Source organism: Corapipo altera, unplaced genomic scaffold (assembly GCF_003945725.1).
Source record: "Corapipo altera isolate COAL_440 unplaced genomic scaffold, ASM394572v1 326, whole genome shotgun sequence".
NCBI classification, from domain to species: domain Eukaryota; kingdom Metazoa; phylum Chordata; class Aves; order Passeriformes; family Pipridae; genus Corapipo; species Corapipo altera.
Genome location: NW_020884945.1, coordinates 1,465,442 through 1,479,601, shown reverse-complemented (window position 1 = coordinate 1,479,601; position 14,160 = coordinate 1,465,442). Strand labels below are relative to the sequence as shown.

Genomic DNA, 14,160 nt, shown 5'->3' with positions numbered 1-14,160 from the left:
CCTTTCTACCCATTTTAGGAATGGAAAAGTGTTTCAAGTGAAGAACAGATTTACAACAGTAATTTACAAGAGATAAAATATATTAAAAAAAAAAAATTAGAGAAGAATCATATAATCTGCTGAGTTGGAAAGGACTCATCAGGATCACTGAGTCCAATAAAGATACCTTCTAGTTTTCTGATCCGTGCAGCTCTGATATCAAGAAGGTGGGCATACTGTTCCAGCTTGAACTCAGAGTCTTTCTGTATCCTTTCCATCTTTTTAGTCATTGTTTCTACTTCAGTCTGAAAAAGAAATTCATGTAAAAATGACTTTTGAGGCTTGTCTGCACCAATATTGCAAATGCTTTTGGCAACAAACTAAAACAGAGTTAGATTTGAGGTAAAAACATTTACAGCACCCAAAAATGCAGCAGTTTTTAATACATCAGTGCAGCAATCAGTTCTAATTTCAGCAAAATCTAAACACATTATTCAGAAAAACAGAGTAGCTGTTCCTTCAGGACAATGTTCCTAACAGTTTCTTTGATAATTCTGTTATTTTAAACTTAAAGTAATCGAATGAGAAGTCAAAGTATGATCTGCAATAATCCAAGAGAAGAGAGTGAAAGCAGAAAGGGAAGCTTATTAGATAAGCACAGTTACTATCTTACCTGTGAAGAGCTGATAAGAGCTCAGAGATAATGCCAAGAAAGCACAGCTTGAGGGCTCTGATGAGGATGAGTTAAAGACTACAATTATATTCATTTGGACCTCAGGGGTTTTTTTAAACAATACTTTCAACACCACCAAATTTTATGTTCAGTTCCCTGTGCACAGGCTGGCTTTGTTGCTTGCTGAATTTGCAAGTCTTAATTATTGCAGGTGTCAAAGCTACAAATGTTAAAATGCTATTATCAGGTTATTTTCCACTGTAAGCAGAGTTTAGTACCTGGTAATCTTTGCTAATTTTGTGCTGCATAATTAGCATATTCCTTGTCTTTTCAAGTTCTTGCACTGTTTCTGCATGTGTTAACTGCAGCTCCCTTATGGAGTGTTCTGAATCTTTATGGATCTCATCTTCTGGTTTTTCCACAAACAGAGGGTCCCCATTCTTCTGCTGCTTTCGATCCTGGAGCAAGTTAAAAAAAATTACCAGAACAAACTTTTGCAAAAGGTTTGGACCTATTTGTGCCTGACTAAATACAACACTGGGATATACTTGTGGTAAAACAAGAAGACAGTCAGCAGAACTTTATAAATTTTGAGCACGTGATAGCACAAAAATAGGAGGTAGACTGGAAGGTGTCAGGGTTGTTTTAAGCAATGTAACCTTTTCATTACCAGGCACCAATTAAAACACATCAGCTACTCAGAAGCAATCACTCCTGTCTATCCAATGAAAATACAAACTTGTTAATACATTTGCCTTTTATATAATTAATAATCCTGCTTCAGTGAATGTATAAAATCTGAATTATTATTCTCAAGTCTATGTTACTTCTGTTATTAATGCTGGGGTTTAATTTTCATCGAGGGTTTTTTGGTGGTTTTTTTTCTTTCTTTTTTTTCATTATGGTTATATAATCATCATTTGCATTTCTGTTGCAGAAAAAGATTATATTTACAGTAAACACTTCCTCAAGAAAATGTAAGTCACTCAGTGGAAACTTGCTGCAAATTTTCTGAGTGTTTTTGGTTTTCTGTTTCAATAAACAGAGAGAAGTTGCTAAGCATTGCTGTGTCACACATTAGAACTTCCCTGCTTATGGTCTGCTCGCAGAAATTAGAGTTAGTGAACAAAATTGCTTTTAACAAACATTATAGGAAGAACAAAATGGCATGATAAGTCATTTAACTGAGAAAAATGGTTGTGAATCTGATTTAAAATAATACAATTAATGCAAAATATATAGACTCCTAGATGGTTTGCACTGGAAGGGATCCCACAGATCATCTAGTTCCTCATATGCTTATGCTTTGTAAATTACCTTTATAAGCAAGAGAGCTTCACTGAGTTCTGCCACATCAACATCACTTTCCTGAAACTTAAGGGAAAGGTGTCATCAGATGTGAATCAAAGAAATACATTCAAGTAACAAGATACATTCTCACTAGACATGACACTTTGCTTGATAGCATGAGGAAACAAGCACTTCTATTTCTGCATTCTTTTCTTTTCAGGAAGTATTTGTGCTACACATAAAACATAGAGGGGTTTTTTTGTCTCATATGCTAAACAGAAATAGAGTTCACCTTGGTCAAAAACTTTACTTGATTTTTCAGATCATCTAGTTGTTGCTTTTGTTCCAGGTAGCATGACTGAAGGTCCTTGTTGTCTTGCATCAGCTTTTCCTTTTGGTCTTAATATGGAAGAAGAAAATATGAAGCTTAATTCAACAGTTAAAAAAATTAAACTGGCTTTTTTTCATATTAATATATGCACGAAAAATTAATTTCAAAGTGCAGAAACTAACGTACTTTTTATGAGGAAATCCTTGTGTCCTGGTTCTGGCCAGGACAGGGTTATTTTTGCAGAAGGCAGGAGGTGCATGGCCAGGACACTGAGGTTATTCTGTCCCATCCTGTCCCTGCTGGGGACAGAGGAAGGTGGTTTCTCCCAGGACATGGTCGGGATTGTCGGGGTCCTTTGTGGGGAGCACAGTGGGAATCACTGACCTCTGGTACCCCCTCAGTAATATTGGTGTTGTTACTGTTTGTTTTCTTATCTCATTGCTGTCTCCAGTACATTGTTCTTATCTCAACCTGTGATCTTTGCCCTTTTGGGCCTCCAATTCTCCTCTCCAGGGGAAGGGGGAAAGGGGAGCCAGCAGCACATGGCTTGGATGGTTTTGGTGGGAACACTAAATTGGGGAATACCATCCCTAAAACACCACACTTTGGTATTAACAATCACACAGACAGGGACAGAAAACTATTCCTCTTTGATACATCTCATACAGGTAAGGATTAAAGAAAGGGAACCTACAGTGTCAAAAATCTACCCTTTTTCTATTTCTAAATTGAGAGGTGTGCCTGACTAACTACAGTTTTCTGGTTTGGGGGAGGAAGGGAAGAGGGGAACAGAGAGGATATAAAATTCTTTGTCAATCTGAATGAATTTGAATTCATCTGGAAACAGGAGGCTGAGATGCTGGTCTCAAGGGTCTTGAAATGTTTCAAAAATTGACATCAGGTTTGTTTTAATTTTCCAGTGTTCCTATATTGACATCTTTACTAAAAATGAATCATGTGTAATGCCACTGCTCTTACACTCAGCAGCCTGACATGTGTGAGGATTCTTCACAAGAGTCACTTTGAATTCAGACACACAGTCACCATAGTAAGGTTTCAATTCTGTACAGTTACTGAGGAAAATGCAGTGCATTTGTGCAGTTGAGGAGCAAATGTAATTAGAAACACTGAGGGCTAAACAAACCAAGAGAACAGTTAAAATAAGCCCTGTGAATGGCCAGAGAAGACAGCAACTGAGGCTTCTAGATTCTCCCAAATAACAAACCTGGAAGATCTGTATCTGTTTGGAGATCTCCCACAGAGAGAAATGGCCCCTTATGTTGATAATGTTTCTTTTCCCTGTAACATAAACTGAGATCTGAACTGGCACTTTTTCCAAGGATGAGACAAGATATCCCTCCTCAAGCAATTCTGTCTCACCATGGATTTTCTGATAACAGCAACAAGCTCAGTCCACTCTTTTTCTAACATGAACTCCAGTTTTTGTACACATTTCTAATATTCATTCACACTTGCTGCTCAAAGCACTAACTCCAAAATTGTGAGCAGCCCGTTGAGAATCTGGAGAGGCACCTTTTAAAAATACACATTTGAAGAATCAATTCTAAACTAAATATTTTCAATTCCTGCCTGTGCTCTTCTTTTGTAAACCTTATATTGCTACAGTATATCACAGTGCTGAGACAAAAAAAAGAAAAGATCACAAGGTCTTACAAAAATTCACTAGAACTTGTCCTACAGCATGAGAAAACCACATATGAAATAATCTGTTCAGTAGATTATAAGAAAATTGTGTTATTGTAAATGTACAAAGCTGTAAATAAAAATGAGTATATACTGAAAATATTAAAAAATTCTGAATTAATAAAATTAAAAGACAATTAAACATCACCAGGGGCCAATATAGGCTTCATGTAACTTTGTACAGTAAACAGAAGAGTGGTTTATAATTTGAGATAAGCCTCTTTTCTGTAAGAACATAGAGAAGAAATACTGAATAAAGAGTAATTATTAACCAAACAAATGAAGAATGAATACAGCTGAAATTATATGAGCCTCATTCAGCACATAATATATGTTGGGTCAATTTTTGTATTTAATAAATAGTCCTAACATACTCATATTGAGCAAATGTACACTTAAAAGGCAGCTTTGAAAACACCACCAGCAGAAACTACACTTTTCTGGGCAGAATACCTCAACTCCAGTCTCATGGCTTGAGAAAATAATATATTTTTCAGAACCATACCTCTTTCTACTTTAATCTTGTCAAGGATTTCATTTTTGTCTGCTAAATCAGACCTGATAGCTGTCTCCAGTTTAGCAATCTGCAGTTTCAGCTGCTGCTCCTTTGCTTTCCACTGCTGGTCGAAGGGCAGGCTGAAGACACTGATGGAACACATGGAACATTGAAAGGGGAGGATGTGAAAAGGCAGGTAAAAGAAAAGCAATATTGTAGATTACTGTGTTATAACAGAAACATATTTGAATTCATCTAGTTAAACATCTTCTTAAGTTATCTCACCATGATTTACAGAGAACAAAAAGACTGTAAGTTGATTTGTTAGTAAGAGTAATTTTTCTCCGTAATGATAGAGGAGAATAAAAATGATCATCAGAAATATTTATAACATGATCAAACTTTGGAGAAATCCACAATTAACTTAAGTGAGAGACAACTCATCAACTACCTCTATAAAAAACCTAAATATTGTGATTATACAACTGTTATAAGTAAAAAAAAATGTTTTATTTGTACTCAGTTTTTTACTGCCTTAACTTTTAATTTCATCACAGACAGTACAAGAAGTGTAACAAACACTGTAAGAATACTATAAACAAAATTTGATATCACTCACATTGTGTTTAGTCATTGATATTTTTTTGACAGACACCACACTGACAAGCCAAACACTTTTAAAGGACAAATAATTTCCATACCAGAAAAGACTTCAAGCATTTTACTTGCTTTCTGAGGCAATTCTTAGCTCTAGGACATGTGTCTTATTTTCTAAACCTCTTTAAGTGTAAAAAAAAAAAATCACATAGTTTTACAATAAAAGAAAAGCTTATTTGAAGGTCATTTTAATATGCTTGTGGCAATGGACTAGAATGACTTCTTTCCTTTACCAATAGCAGTGAAATGGTAGCTATTACCAAAACAAACTAACCACCTCTCAAAAATAAACATTGGAGAAGCTCTCAGGTATCAGACTTTCTGTAAGTTCACTGAGAAGTGCTGGAAGAACTCACAAAAAGTTCAAACACCCCTTTGTTAAAAAAAAACCAAACAAACCAAAATTAAAAAGGAACAATCCCAAAAGCCAAAACAACCCTAATGGAATGTATGGCTACCTAGATGGATTCTTTCAATAATAACCCTAAAGAAAATTATTAGAAATAATAAAGAACTTCTTGCGTTTATGTTCAAAATAAAGTGAGTCTCACTTATTTTTAATTACACTTTTTCAAAGTAGTAACCTATTACTTTGAGAGTATTAGAAAAAGTTGGTCCATTTCAACAGCAGAGATGAAACACAGGCAGAGCCCCACAGAAAGTTCCAGACACACCTCCTGAGATGAGAAACTGGAGCATGAACACATTGTGATAAATAAATAATTGTGATTCGTGAAACAAATGGGTGATTACATCAAAATAGAACAAAGGGATTGTAAAACTTAATTACACCCCCATAAAGAAATAAAACAGACCCTTACAAGGTCAAGAGGCCTAAAACCTCCTTACTCTCCTAAGAATGAAATATAGTAGAACTTTAAATCTTTAGGCACCTGTTCATCCAAGGATGCATGAATTATGACTGGTTGTAGAGATAACCCTTTTAGCTTTAGCTGTAGGAAACCCCATCTATTAAATACTTAGCAAAAACCTGTAGAATGTATTTGTATATGATATAATTAATATGCATGAAGTAGCTGAGATAAATACTAAATGTACCCTGTAGTAGGGGTGTGCAGATGTGGGAAACTGGTCCCATCACCCAACCAGCTGCTTGCTTTTACCATAAAATAAACTATTATTCAAAAACTTAGAGAAATATTGTTTATCACAATGTTTCCACGTGGGCACACTCAACATGCAGATGCCCATTCCAGCACAGTGTATGAAGACCTATTCAACAGGAGAGGAATCTGGTTTTTTATCTACAGAAACCATAACTTACCTATTATGCAGCTTATCATAGTTTTCCTTCAAGAGTTCATTCTCTTTTTCTAGATAATTTATTCTTTCCTGTAACTATTAGGAAGGAGGATCACTTCAGCACAAAAGGGGATTACAATGAACATGTGAAGACAAACAGTTAATCATCTGTATGCATTGCCAGGCTGTTATTTGTTCTCTTTCCACAGAATCAGAATCACAGAATATTCTGAGCTGGAAGGGCCCCGCAAGGACCACCAAGTCCAGCTCTTGGCACTCTGTTCTAACCAACAGAGCCAACCTCAGGGGCCACATCAGTCTCTCAGAAGCTTCAAAGTAACACCACATGGATTTAAATTTGGCCCAAACAGTCTTTTTCCTGTTGTTTCTGTGAAGCTGAGACTGTTGCAGTGGAACAGTATCTAATCACATTCTCTCTTATGTAAAATAATATAAAAATCTATAGCCTTACTTTTTTACATTTCCATTTTAGTAAGTGACTATTAGTATTAGCTGCTGTATGACTTTTGTATAATTAATATTTTTTACTGCCATTATAGAAACAACACATCCTTGCTTTCAAAATACTCACTAAAGCAGGATATGATTTTAAAGCTCTGAGACACCTTAACCAGGGAAGACACCTTATATGCATTACAATAGTTTAAAGGTTTGGAGGAAATATCTATAAGATAATCTTGGTAAACTTGGTTCACATAAAATACATTTAAAATATGTGAAATTAAATTTAAGTTGCTACAAAATGTAAGAAAAAACAAGTAAGCCTGTAGACTCTTACTCTTCATATATTGAAGAGAATGAGGAATAAACCACTTGATTTTTAGCCCTAAATCTGGGTGACTGTTAGTGATGACTCTGCTTTCTGAGAGCCTCTAGACAAAGTAATAGAGGTGACTGATTTGAACTGCTAAATCAGACGTAATAATACATTTAATTACTATTGTAATTGAATCAGGTCGAAAGAATACTGATAAAGTAGCAATACATTTTCAAGAAATCAGGTATGATTTTTTTTCAGTTAACAACACACTTGTTCTGTATCAGAACTGACACAAAATCCTATGGTTTAACCTCAAATAGTGTCCAGACAGTGGTGCAGTGATTATGTGGCACAGGGATCAGGTGTTGTTCACAGTTCTATAAAATGCAAGCAGCAGCCACTGTTTTTTCTTTTTAATGGGATAAAAGTATATATATAATGAGGTCAATCTTCTAAATGTGCTTGAATGGTCTATTCACATTTCTGAAATTAAAAAGTACCCCATCATTAACTTTTCCCTTATCTATATGTACTACCTAAAGCAGATTCAAGATCTCTTGAACACAATCTCACCTCTTCTGTCCTCCTGTTGGAAATAGTTACTGACTGCAATTCTTTTTGAAGATGGAAGCACTTTAACCTTTCCTCTTTAAGCTGGGCATTCAGTTCATCACCTTTGGCTAATAAAGCATCATGGTTGGTCCTCAAATTCTTTAGGTTCTATGAGAAGGAAAGAAATATACAGGATAAAAATAAATCACACCCAGTAGAATGCTCCCCCAGAGCACATTCCAGTGGGGGGGTGTCTCCTGGCAGTGTTGAACACATGTTCTAAATGTGCTCAGCAGGAGACATTCCTGAAAGGAACCAAAAGCAACTTTCATTAGGCATGGCCAGGACAAGGTGCTGTTCTTGTTGCCCTCATGAATGTTAAACTCTCAGTTCAGTCAAGGCAAAAACAACCAAGAAACACATCTGTTAAACAATCAGAAGATTTGGCTGCAGTGGTTGGACATGCTGAGCAAAGAACACTGCAGCAGCAAACAAAAACCAGTGTTGACCACAGTTCTGTTAATAACAAAGCTTGCCACAGCTCTCTTAACCCTTGTATTTATAGAAATCCTTGCATATATATAAATATACACACATATTTACACACATTTATATAAATATACACACAATATAGTACATGTATAACTGTTTCATAACCCTAATGCACTCAGTTCTGTTTCCCTCCTAGCAGTACTTTAACAAAGGACTTCTAATTTCCTTTACATTTTCATTTACTTCAGTGGATTATAGTAAGGCACATTTAACCAATTTTAATGCTGATAGAGCCTCTATTTGCAGAATATTAGTTAATATTATACTGCCTACATTCCACAATCCTTTAATAAATCCTCATTCATTAAAAAGTTCAATGTAAAGCACATTAAAATTATGATTTGAGACATAACAGTCCAAAGGCTCTCCTCCTGAATAATAAAATGATTGAGAACTTATGCCAAATATATATGTGAGTACAGATTAATGATAGTAGACAGAAAGAAGTTAACTTCATTTTTTCCATATATATTCCTACAAAGTAGTTAAATGGAGAAGCTGAGTATGAATCCTGTACAAATTATTTATGTTCCTATGCAGCCTGAATAGACTGGAAAAGAAAAAGAAAACCATGAAAAAGCAATCACTAACTTCATCTTCAGCCTTTTATATCTCATTACTCAGTAAGAAAAATGTCATAGAGAATAAATAATATTAGCAGTCAATCTTATTTCAGAGAGTTAATGAAGTCTATTACTCATAAATTTTTAAGTCTTTCTTCAGGGCTCCTCTTGCTCTGTTCTGTATCTGTGAACTGTATTTAAATAACTTAAAAAATGACACCCTAAAAATCATGTTTTTACATTCTTCTCGTATTTCTCCATATTTCTTCCTTTCTCTCTTAAAGATAATGTTTGCCAAGGAAGATGGGAATGTTCCTGGAACAGAAAGAAGATCCCTCTCTCCAAATTATTATAAATTTGAAATTAAGAGGCGTTCAGGCAAAAAATGCAGAAAAAAGGCATAACAGTTCTTTACTAAGAATATAAAGAACAAAACAGAACAAACAACAACACAATAACAGAAATTTCAGCCAGCCAGCCAAAGCCTACTTTCCTGTTGGGTGCAGTTCTGGCATTGATAAAGTGAGAGGGGTCTGGGACCTCTTTTTGTAAATTGGTACATTTAAGTCAAAGCTCTCTCTTTAAATGATCAGGAATCTCTAATGGCAACCCAGGTCACTCTTCATAATCTGCTTGGGATGACTTTGCAGATAAAATCACTAAGACCTGCTAGACCCTTCTGAGAAAGAGAAATTAAGATTAAAAATCTCTACTTCATTTGCTTGAGTGCAACGTAATATGTGGTTCACTTTCATGTACTCAGTATTGTCAAGAATTGTGTATAATCTGGTTTTCCATTTAGCATGCTAATGTGACAAGAGTATAGGAATGTCACTGATCAAATTGCATTTACCTCTTGAAGCTGGAGAAATTTTCCCTCCATAGCTGAAAGAGCATTGCTTTTCTCCACCAGCTGTTTACGGACCTTGATCATTTCCACGTTGTCCTGAATGTTCAGCCTTCAAAATTAAAAGGAAATGCATCATGAGAACACACATGGAAGAAGATTTCGTGTGTGACACCCAAATTAATTTCTCCTTCTATAAACCACACTACAGAATTTAGGGAAATAAACATTCTACTGCAACTTCAATCAATACATCCACATCTTTGCTTATTGTATAGAACTGTATATGTATATAAACAGTATATATTCTATTGTATAGAACTGTATATAAACAATCCTACACCTAAAGAGATTATTTGTTTTCCATTCACTTCTTTCCCACCATCCAAAGTACTTGGTGCCAGTAGAATACCATTTAGTATTCACAGTTTCCACCTATCAAACACTGTTAAGAAAATAAGCCTTAGCAATTTATACTGGAACACCTTAAGGCTGGTAACTCAAACAACCTTAACTACATGAAAATCACTTAATATCCATGTTCTTACAATTCTAAGATTAATTTGAGAATGTACTGTTTAACAGAAAGGATGTTTAAAATAACTCAAAGTTTTAAGAAGTATTTAAGTGTTTTTCCTTACTTCAAATCAGTGCAACTAAACCCCACTCTTTTCACGAGTATGGGAAGGGAAAAGAATTGTTTTCATTACTTTCATTTTTTCAGAAAGTTAAAAAAAAAAATCTAAATATTTTTTGAATTCCCTGTAGTCCCAGCATGAGGAATTATTTATGATAACGACTTCTTTAACTTATTTAAGGTACATAAAGGAAATTCTGAGTAGGGGGACTTCCAGCTTTGTGAGTCATTTAATAGCAATCATTATGATGCTTTATTTCTGTAGGGCCACAACCACATGCTCACACAGAATAACGGGGTTCCCTGCCTTGAAAGGCACTTAAAGAACTGACCCCATACTTCTCATCCACTGAAATCAAATGAGTAAGGAATGCAGGACTGTGCCACCTTTAATCCTTAATACAATTAAAGAGAACAGTCTGAAACTGAAACAATGGGGGAAGATATGTGCACAGTTATATATTTTTTTTCAAAAGTGAAGGAGAAGAAAGAAAAGAGGTTAAACCAAGACAGGCTTTATTGTGAAACCCATTTCACAAGTATGTCTGCTTCACTGTATGCCTTCAAAAATCTGCTAATCTACCTTTACAGTGTTGGAAATTATAGAACCTTCCTAATTAGTGGTTTCAATTAACATTTTAATGATTTGTTTTAATTAATCATAAGCAGTGCATTAAATATAAGCGGTGTAATTTTTCACTTTAGCCAGCACGTAGCAAAGGTGGTTTTTTTTCCCCCAGACTGCTGTTGTTAGAACAGCTTCAGAAAAAAAATCACTGAAACTTTTAAGTTTTGCTAAACCAACCCTCAGATGCTTCAGTGAACAAACCCTGGGGCAGAGAAGCATTGCTGAAAACTGGACACAAAGAATGCACAACTTCTAGCCCTCTAAGGACACGCTGAAGAAACCAGAAGAAAAAGAAGGAAGTAACAAAGACAGTACCTGGAAAAAGGATAATAGAAAGGATGACAATGGGGACTAATTAGCATGAGAAGCAAGAAACCAATAACCATTAGAAGATATAACACTAATTAGCGAAGAGAATAAGATCATCTGGAACCAATGAATGTGAAATTCTTCGTTTGCTAAAAATGTATAAATACTGAAGAAGTTTTGGATGTGTGTGTGGGTTTAGCTGGAGCCACCCCCTGCACTCAGCACTGTGAATAAAGCAATGCCACTTTCTAATACTAAAAAATAGTGTTGGAGAGTTCAGTAAAAGCAGGGCCAATTATTTTTCTACTGTTTGTAGATTCCAAATTCTTAATGAGTATTAATGAACATTAAATTGCCCATATGAGCTTATACCTAAAATTTGATAAGAATTAATAGCGAAGGATTAAAATTTTATGACTTGAACTTCAACTGAATGTGTATCAGCTGGAAATGAATTCTCTAACATGGTAATTATGAACTTGTTTATTTATGAAAAAAACATTATAACTTCTTACTGTAACTACCTCCTTGCTTAGAAATACCCATGGCTATCTGGCAACTTAGTTTCACTAAAGGGAAAAAAAATGGATAAAGCCCATATTCCTTTACAGTAATTTAGTAATTTAGCAGTAATTTCCACAGCTATGTGTAAAGATTATGACATAGCTCTTCTAATGCTTCCACCATGGAACTTCCCAGTTTTCCCAGTACCTCTGGCTTGCTGTGCCTTGCTCTTTCAGCCGTAGCAGAGAGTCTTCAATCTCCTTTTCTTTCCTCCTCAGTTGACTCACGAGAATCTCTCTGGCATGTTCTAGTTCCTCGATGTGTTTCCTTTGTGAGTCAATCACAGTCTCCCTGCAAGTTCAAACATCTTACATTCCAAAAGCAGGTTAAGTATTTTAAGAAAAGGAAAAAACTTTAAATGGAATACTCAGGGGAGCTAAAACTTTAAGCGTTCAGCCAAATTTGTAGTTCTTAATCACACGCATCACAACAGAGGCTTGAGAGTTTAAATTGCTGTGAAAACACAACACAGACTCTCAAAATAAATGTTTATGTGGACTGAACAATGTTTAGCAGAACCTGGCTGAAAACACTGGTTGTCTTCTACTCTATATTAGAATTATCCTCCTTCTAATCTATCAGTACCAAATGTTTTCTGAAAAGCAAACCACCAGGACTAGCTATCAAAAGATTATGAGATCTTCCATGGATGGAGCAGTTAAAGTAATTTTTAAGCTTTTATTCTGAGATAGGTAAATTTACACCCAAAAAAAAAAAAATTCAAAAGATGTGGAATTTATGCAGTAAATGCAAATTTTAAAAATAATTTATGCAAACATTTCTGTGCAATGATTTCCTATGATCCCAGTAAATCTTTGTGTTTACACAACTCTGAGCACAAAATATATGACTGCATATTAATTCATATATTTCTATACTTAGTTTGCCCATTTATTGAAAATATAGCATTTACAGATGATGTCTTAAATCCAATTTAGCTAAATCATTATGAAAATAAAGAAACATGCTAAAATAGCTTTTGGAAAACCAGATTTCAAAACCTCTACTTCAGAGAAGAAAAATGTTCTAATCAGACCCCAGCATCTTTAAATTAGATGTTAACTACCTTTTCTTTAGCCTATAAAACACCTCTCTACTCATGTAAACTCTGTATCAGGGATGTTACAAGGGTTTATTTTCAGTTAAAAGGTGCAGTTGGATTACAAACCAATCCTCCATGTGTTCCTCATCAGAAAACATTTCTGCCTTGTTCTTGTTATCAGATCCAACCACTTCAGTTTATTTTCTGAAGTGAAAACTTCTCAAAAGATGTATTTTTTTTTTCCTCTTCAAGAAAACCGTAAGCATTAAGAATAATAGTGACCAAAAGTAAGTAATATGAAAATCATACAAATTTCTTATTTCAGCCCTTGAATCCTCAAGCAGACTCTGTCCATATTTTGGGAGCACCAGGTCAGATGATCTCACTTCTAAATTCTGAAGTCTCATTCCTGAAAAGAAAGAAAAGATAAATTTTTGTCATGTTGCATGAAAAAGCATTTAACAAACCAGCAACCTCTGTACAGTGCAAACACTTGCAACTTCTATTTTAGATGCCATAAAAAGTGTTTTTACATCAAATTCACATGGAAAGAAACACAGAGTATCTACAAGACAGCTGCTGTAAAATTTGAACTATGGCTGATACAGCACAGTGTTAAGTGCTAAAAACATGTCCTGAGAGGTCTTTTTAGAAGATTTTACTTTCAAATTCAGAAAGCAGAGATAGTGTCTTCCCAGAAGAACAATATCAATATTATTAAACAGGAACATGGAATTGTAATTGTTTTTTGTCAGCATTTTCTTTGCAAAATCACAAGAGTCATTCACCCAGACAGGCAACTAAAGGGCCATTTTTAGTAGCAGTGCAAATAATTTTCTTGTGTTCTTTAGAAGAATCCTAAGCCCCTAGTGAAGAAGAAAAGTCAGAAGCTAACTAAGGAAGAATTGTAAAAGCAATGGTTTCTCCAAATTTTTCTACTTCTCTTTTTCCAACAAGAAGAAATAAAGTTTTGAGGTGGGACCAAAGTATGCATTACATTTCAAACACAGCATTAAGGCCATCCCTCAGTCCCCAAAATGGGGTCATTTAGGTTCAAGGTACAATGAGACCATCAGTTCCCCAAACACCTGACAAAAAATTACTTACTTTGCATTTGTGGTAACTTGATCTAATTTGAATTTTGGTCTCTAAGTATTATTTTAAGGTACTGCTAATTGTGATATACATATATATGTGCCTGTATGTATGCCTAGACTACACATATTTTTATATACTTTTGTTCAAATCAAGGTATTTCTTGCACTCAATAAAGAAAGTATTATTTTTAAGGT

General features: G+C 34.9%; 1 protein-coding gene across 6 annotated transcripts in view; it reads right to left on the bottom strand.

Annotated features, from left to right (window-relative positions):
- Positions 1-14,160, bottom strand: part of LOC113956185 (protein fantom-like) — a 47,984-nt gene that overhangs the window by 25,218 nt on the left and 8,606 nt on the right. For 4 of the 6 annotated variants that reach the window (XM_027662442.1, XM_027662444.1, XM_027662441.1 and 1 more), the window contains 10 exons: positions 13,178-13,277; positions 11,974-12,117; positions 9,695-9,800; positions 7,748-7,894; positions 6,416-6,489; positions 4,483-4,622; positions 2,235-2,341; positions 1,970-2,026; positions 931-1,110; positions 167-284 (listed from right to left, as the gene is read on the bottom strand). In XM_027662442.1, the coding sequence (XP_027518243.1) occupies positions 167-284; positions 931-1,110; positions 1,970-2,026; positions 2,235-2,341; positions 4,483-4,622; positions 6,416-6,489; positions 7,748-7,894; positions 9,695-9,800; positions 11,974-12,117; positions 13,178-13,277 (1,173 nt within the window). The remainder of the gene's footprint in view (positions 1-166; positions 285-930; positions 1,111-1,969; positions 2,027-2,234; positions 2,342-4,482; positions 4,623-6,415; positions 6,490-7,747; positions 7,895-9,694; positions 9,801-11,973; positions 12,118-13,177; positions 13,278-14,160) is intronic. The other 2 variants (XM_027662443.1, XM_027662446.1) reach the window with 2 other exon arrangements.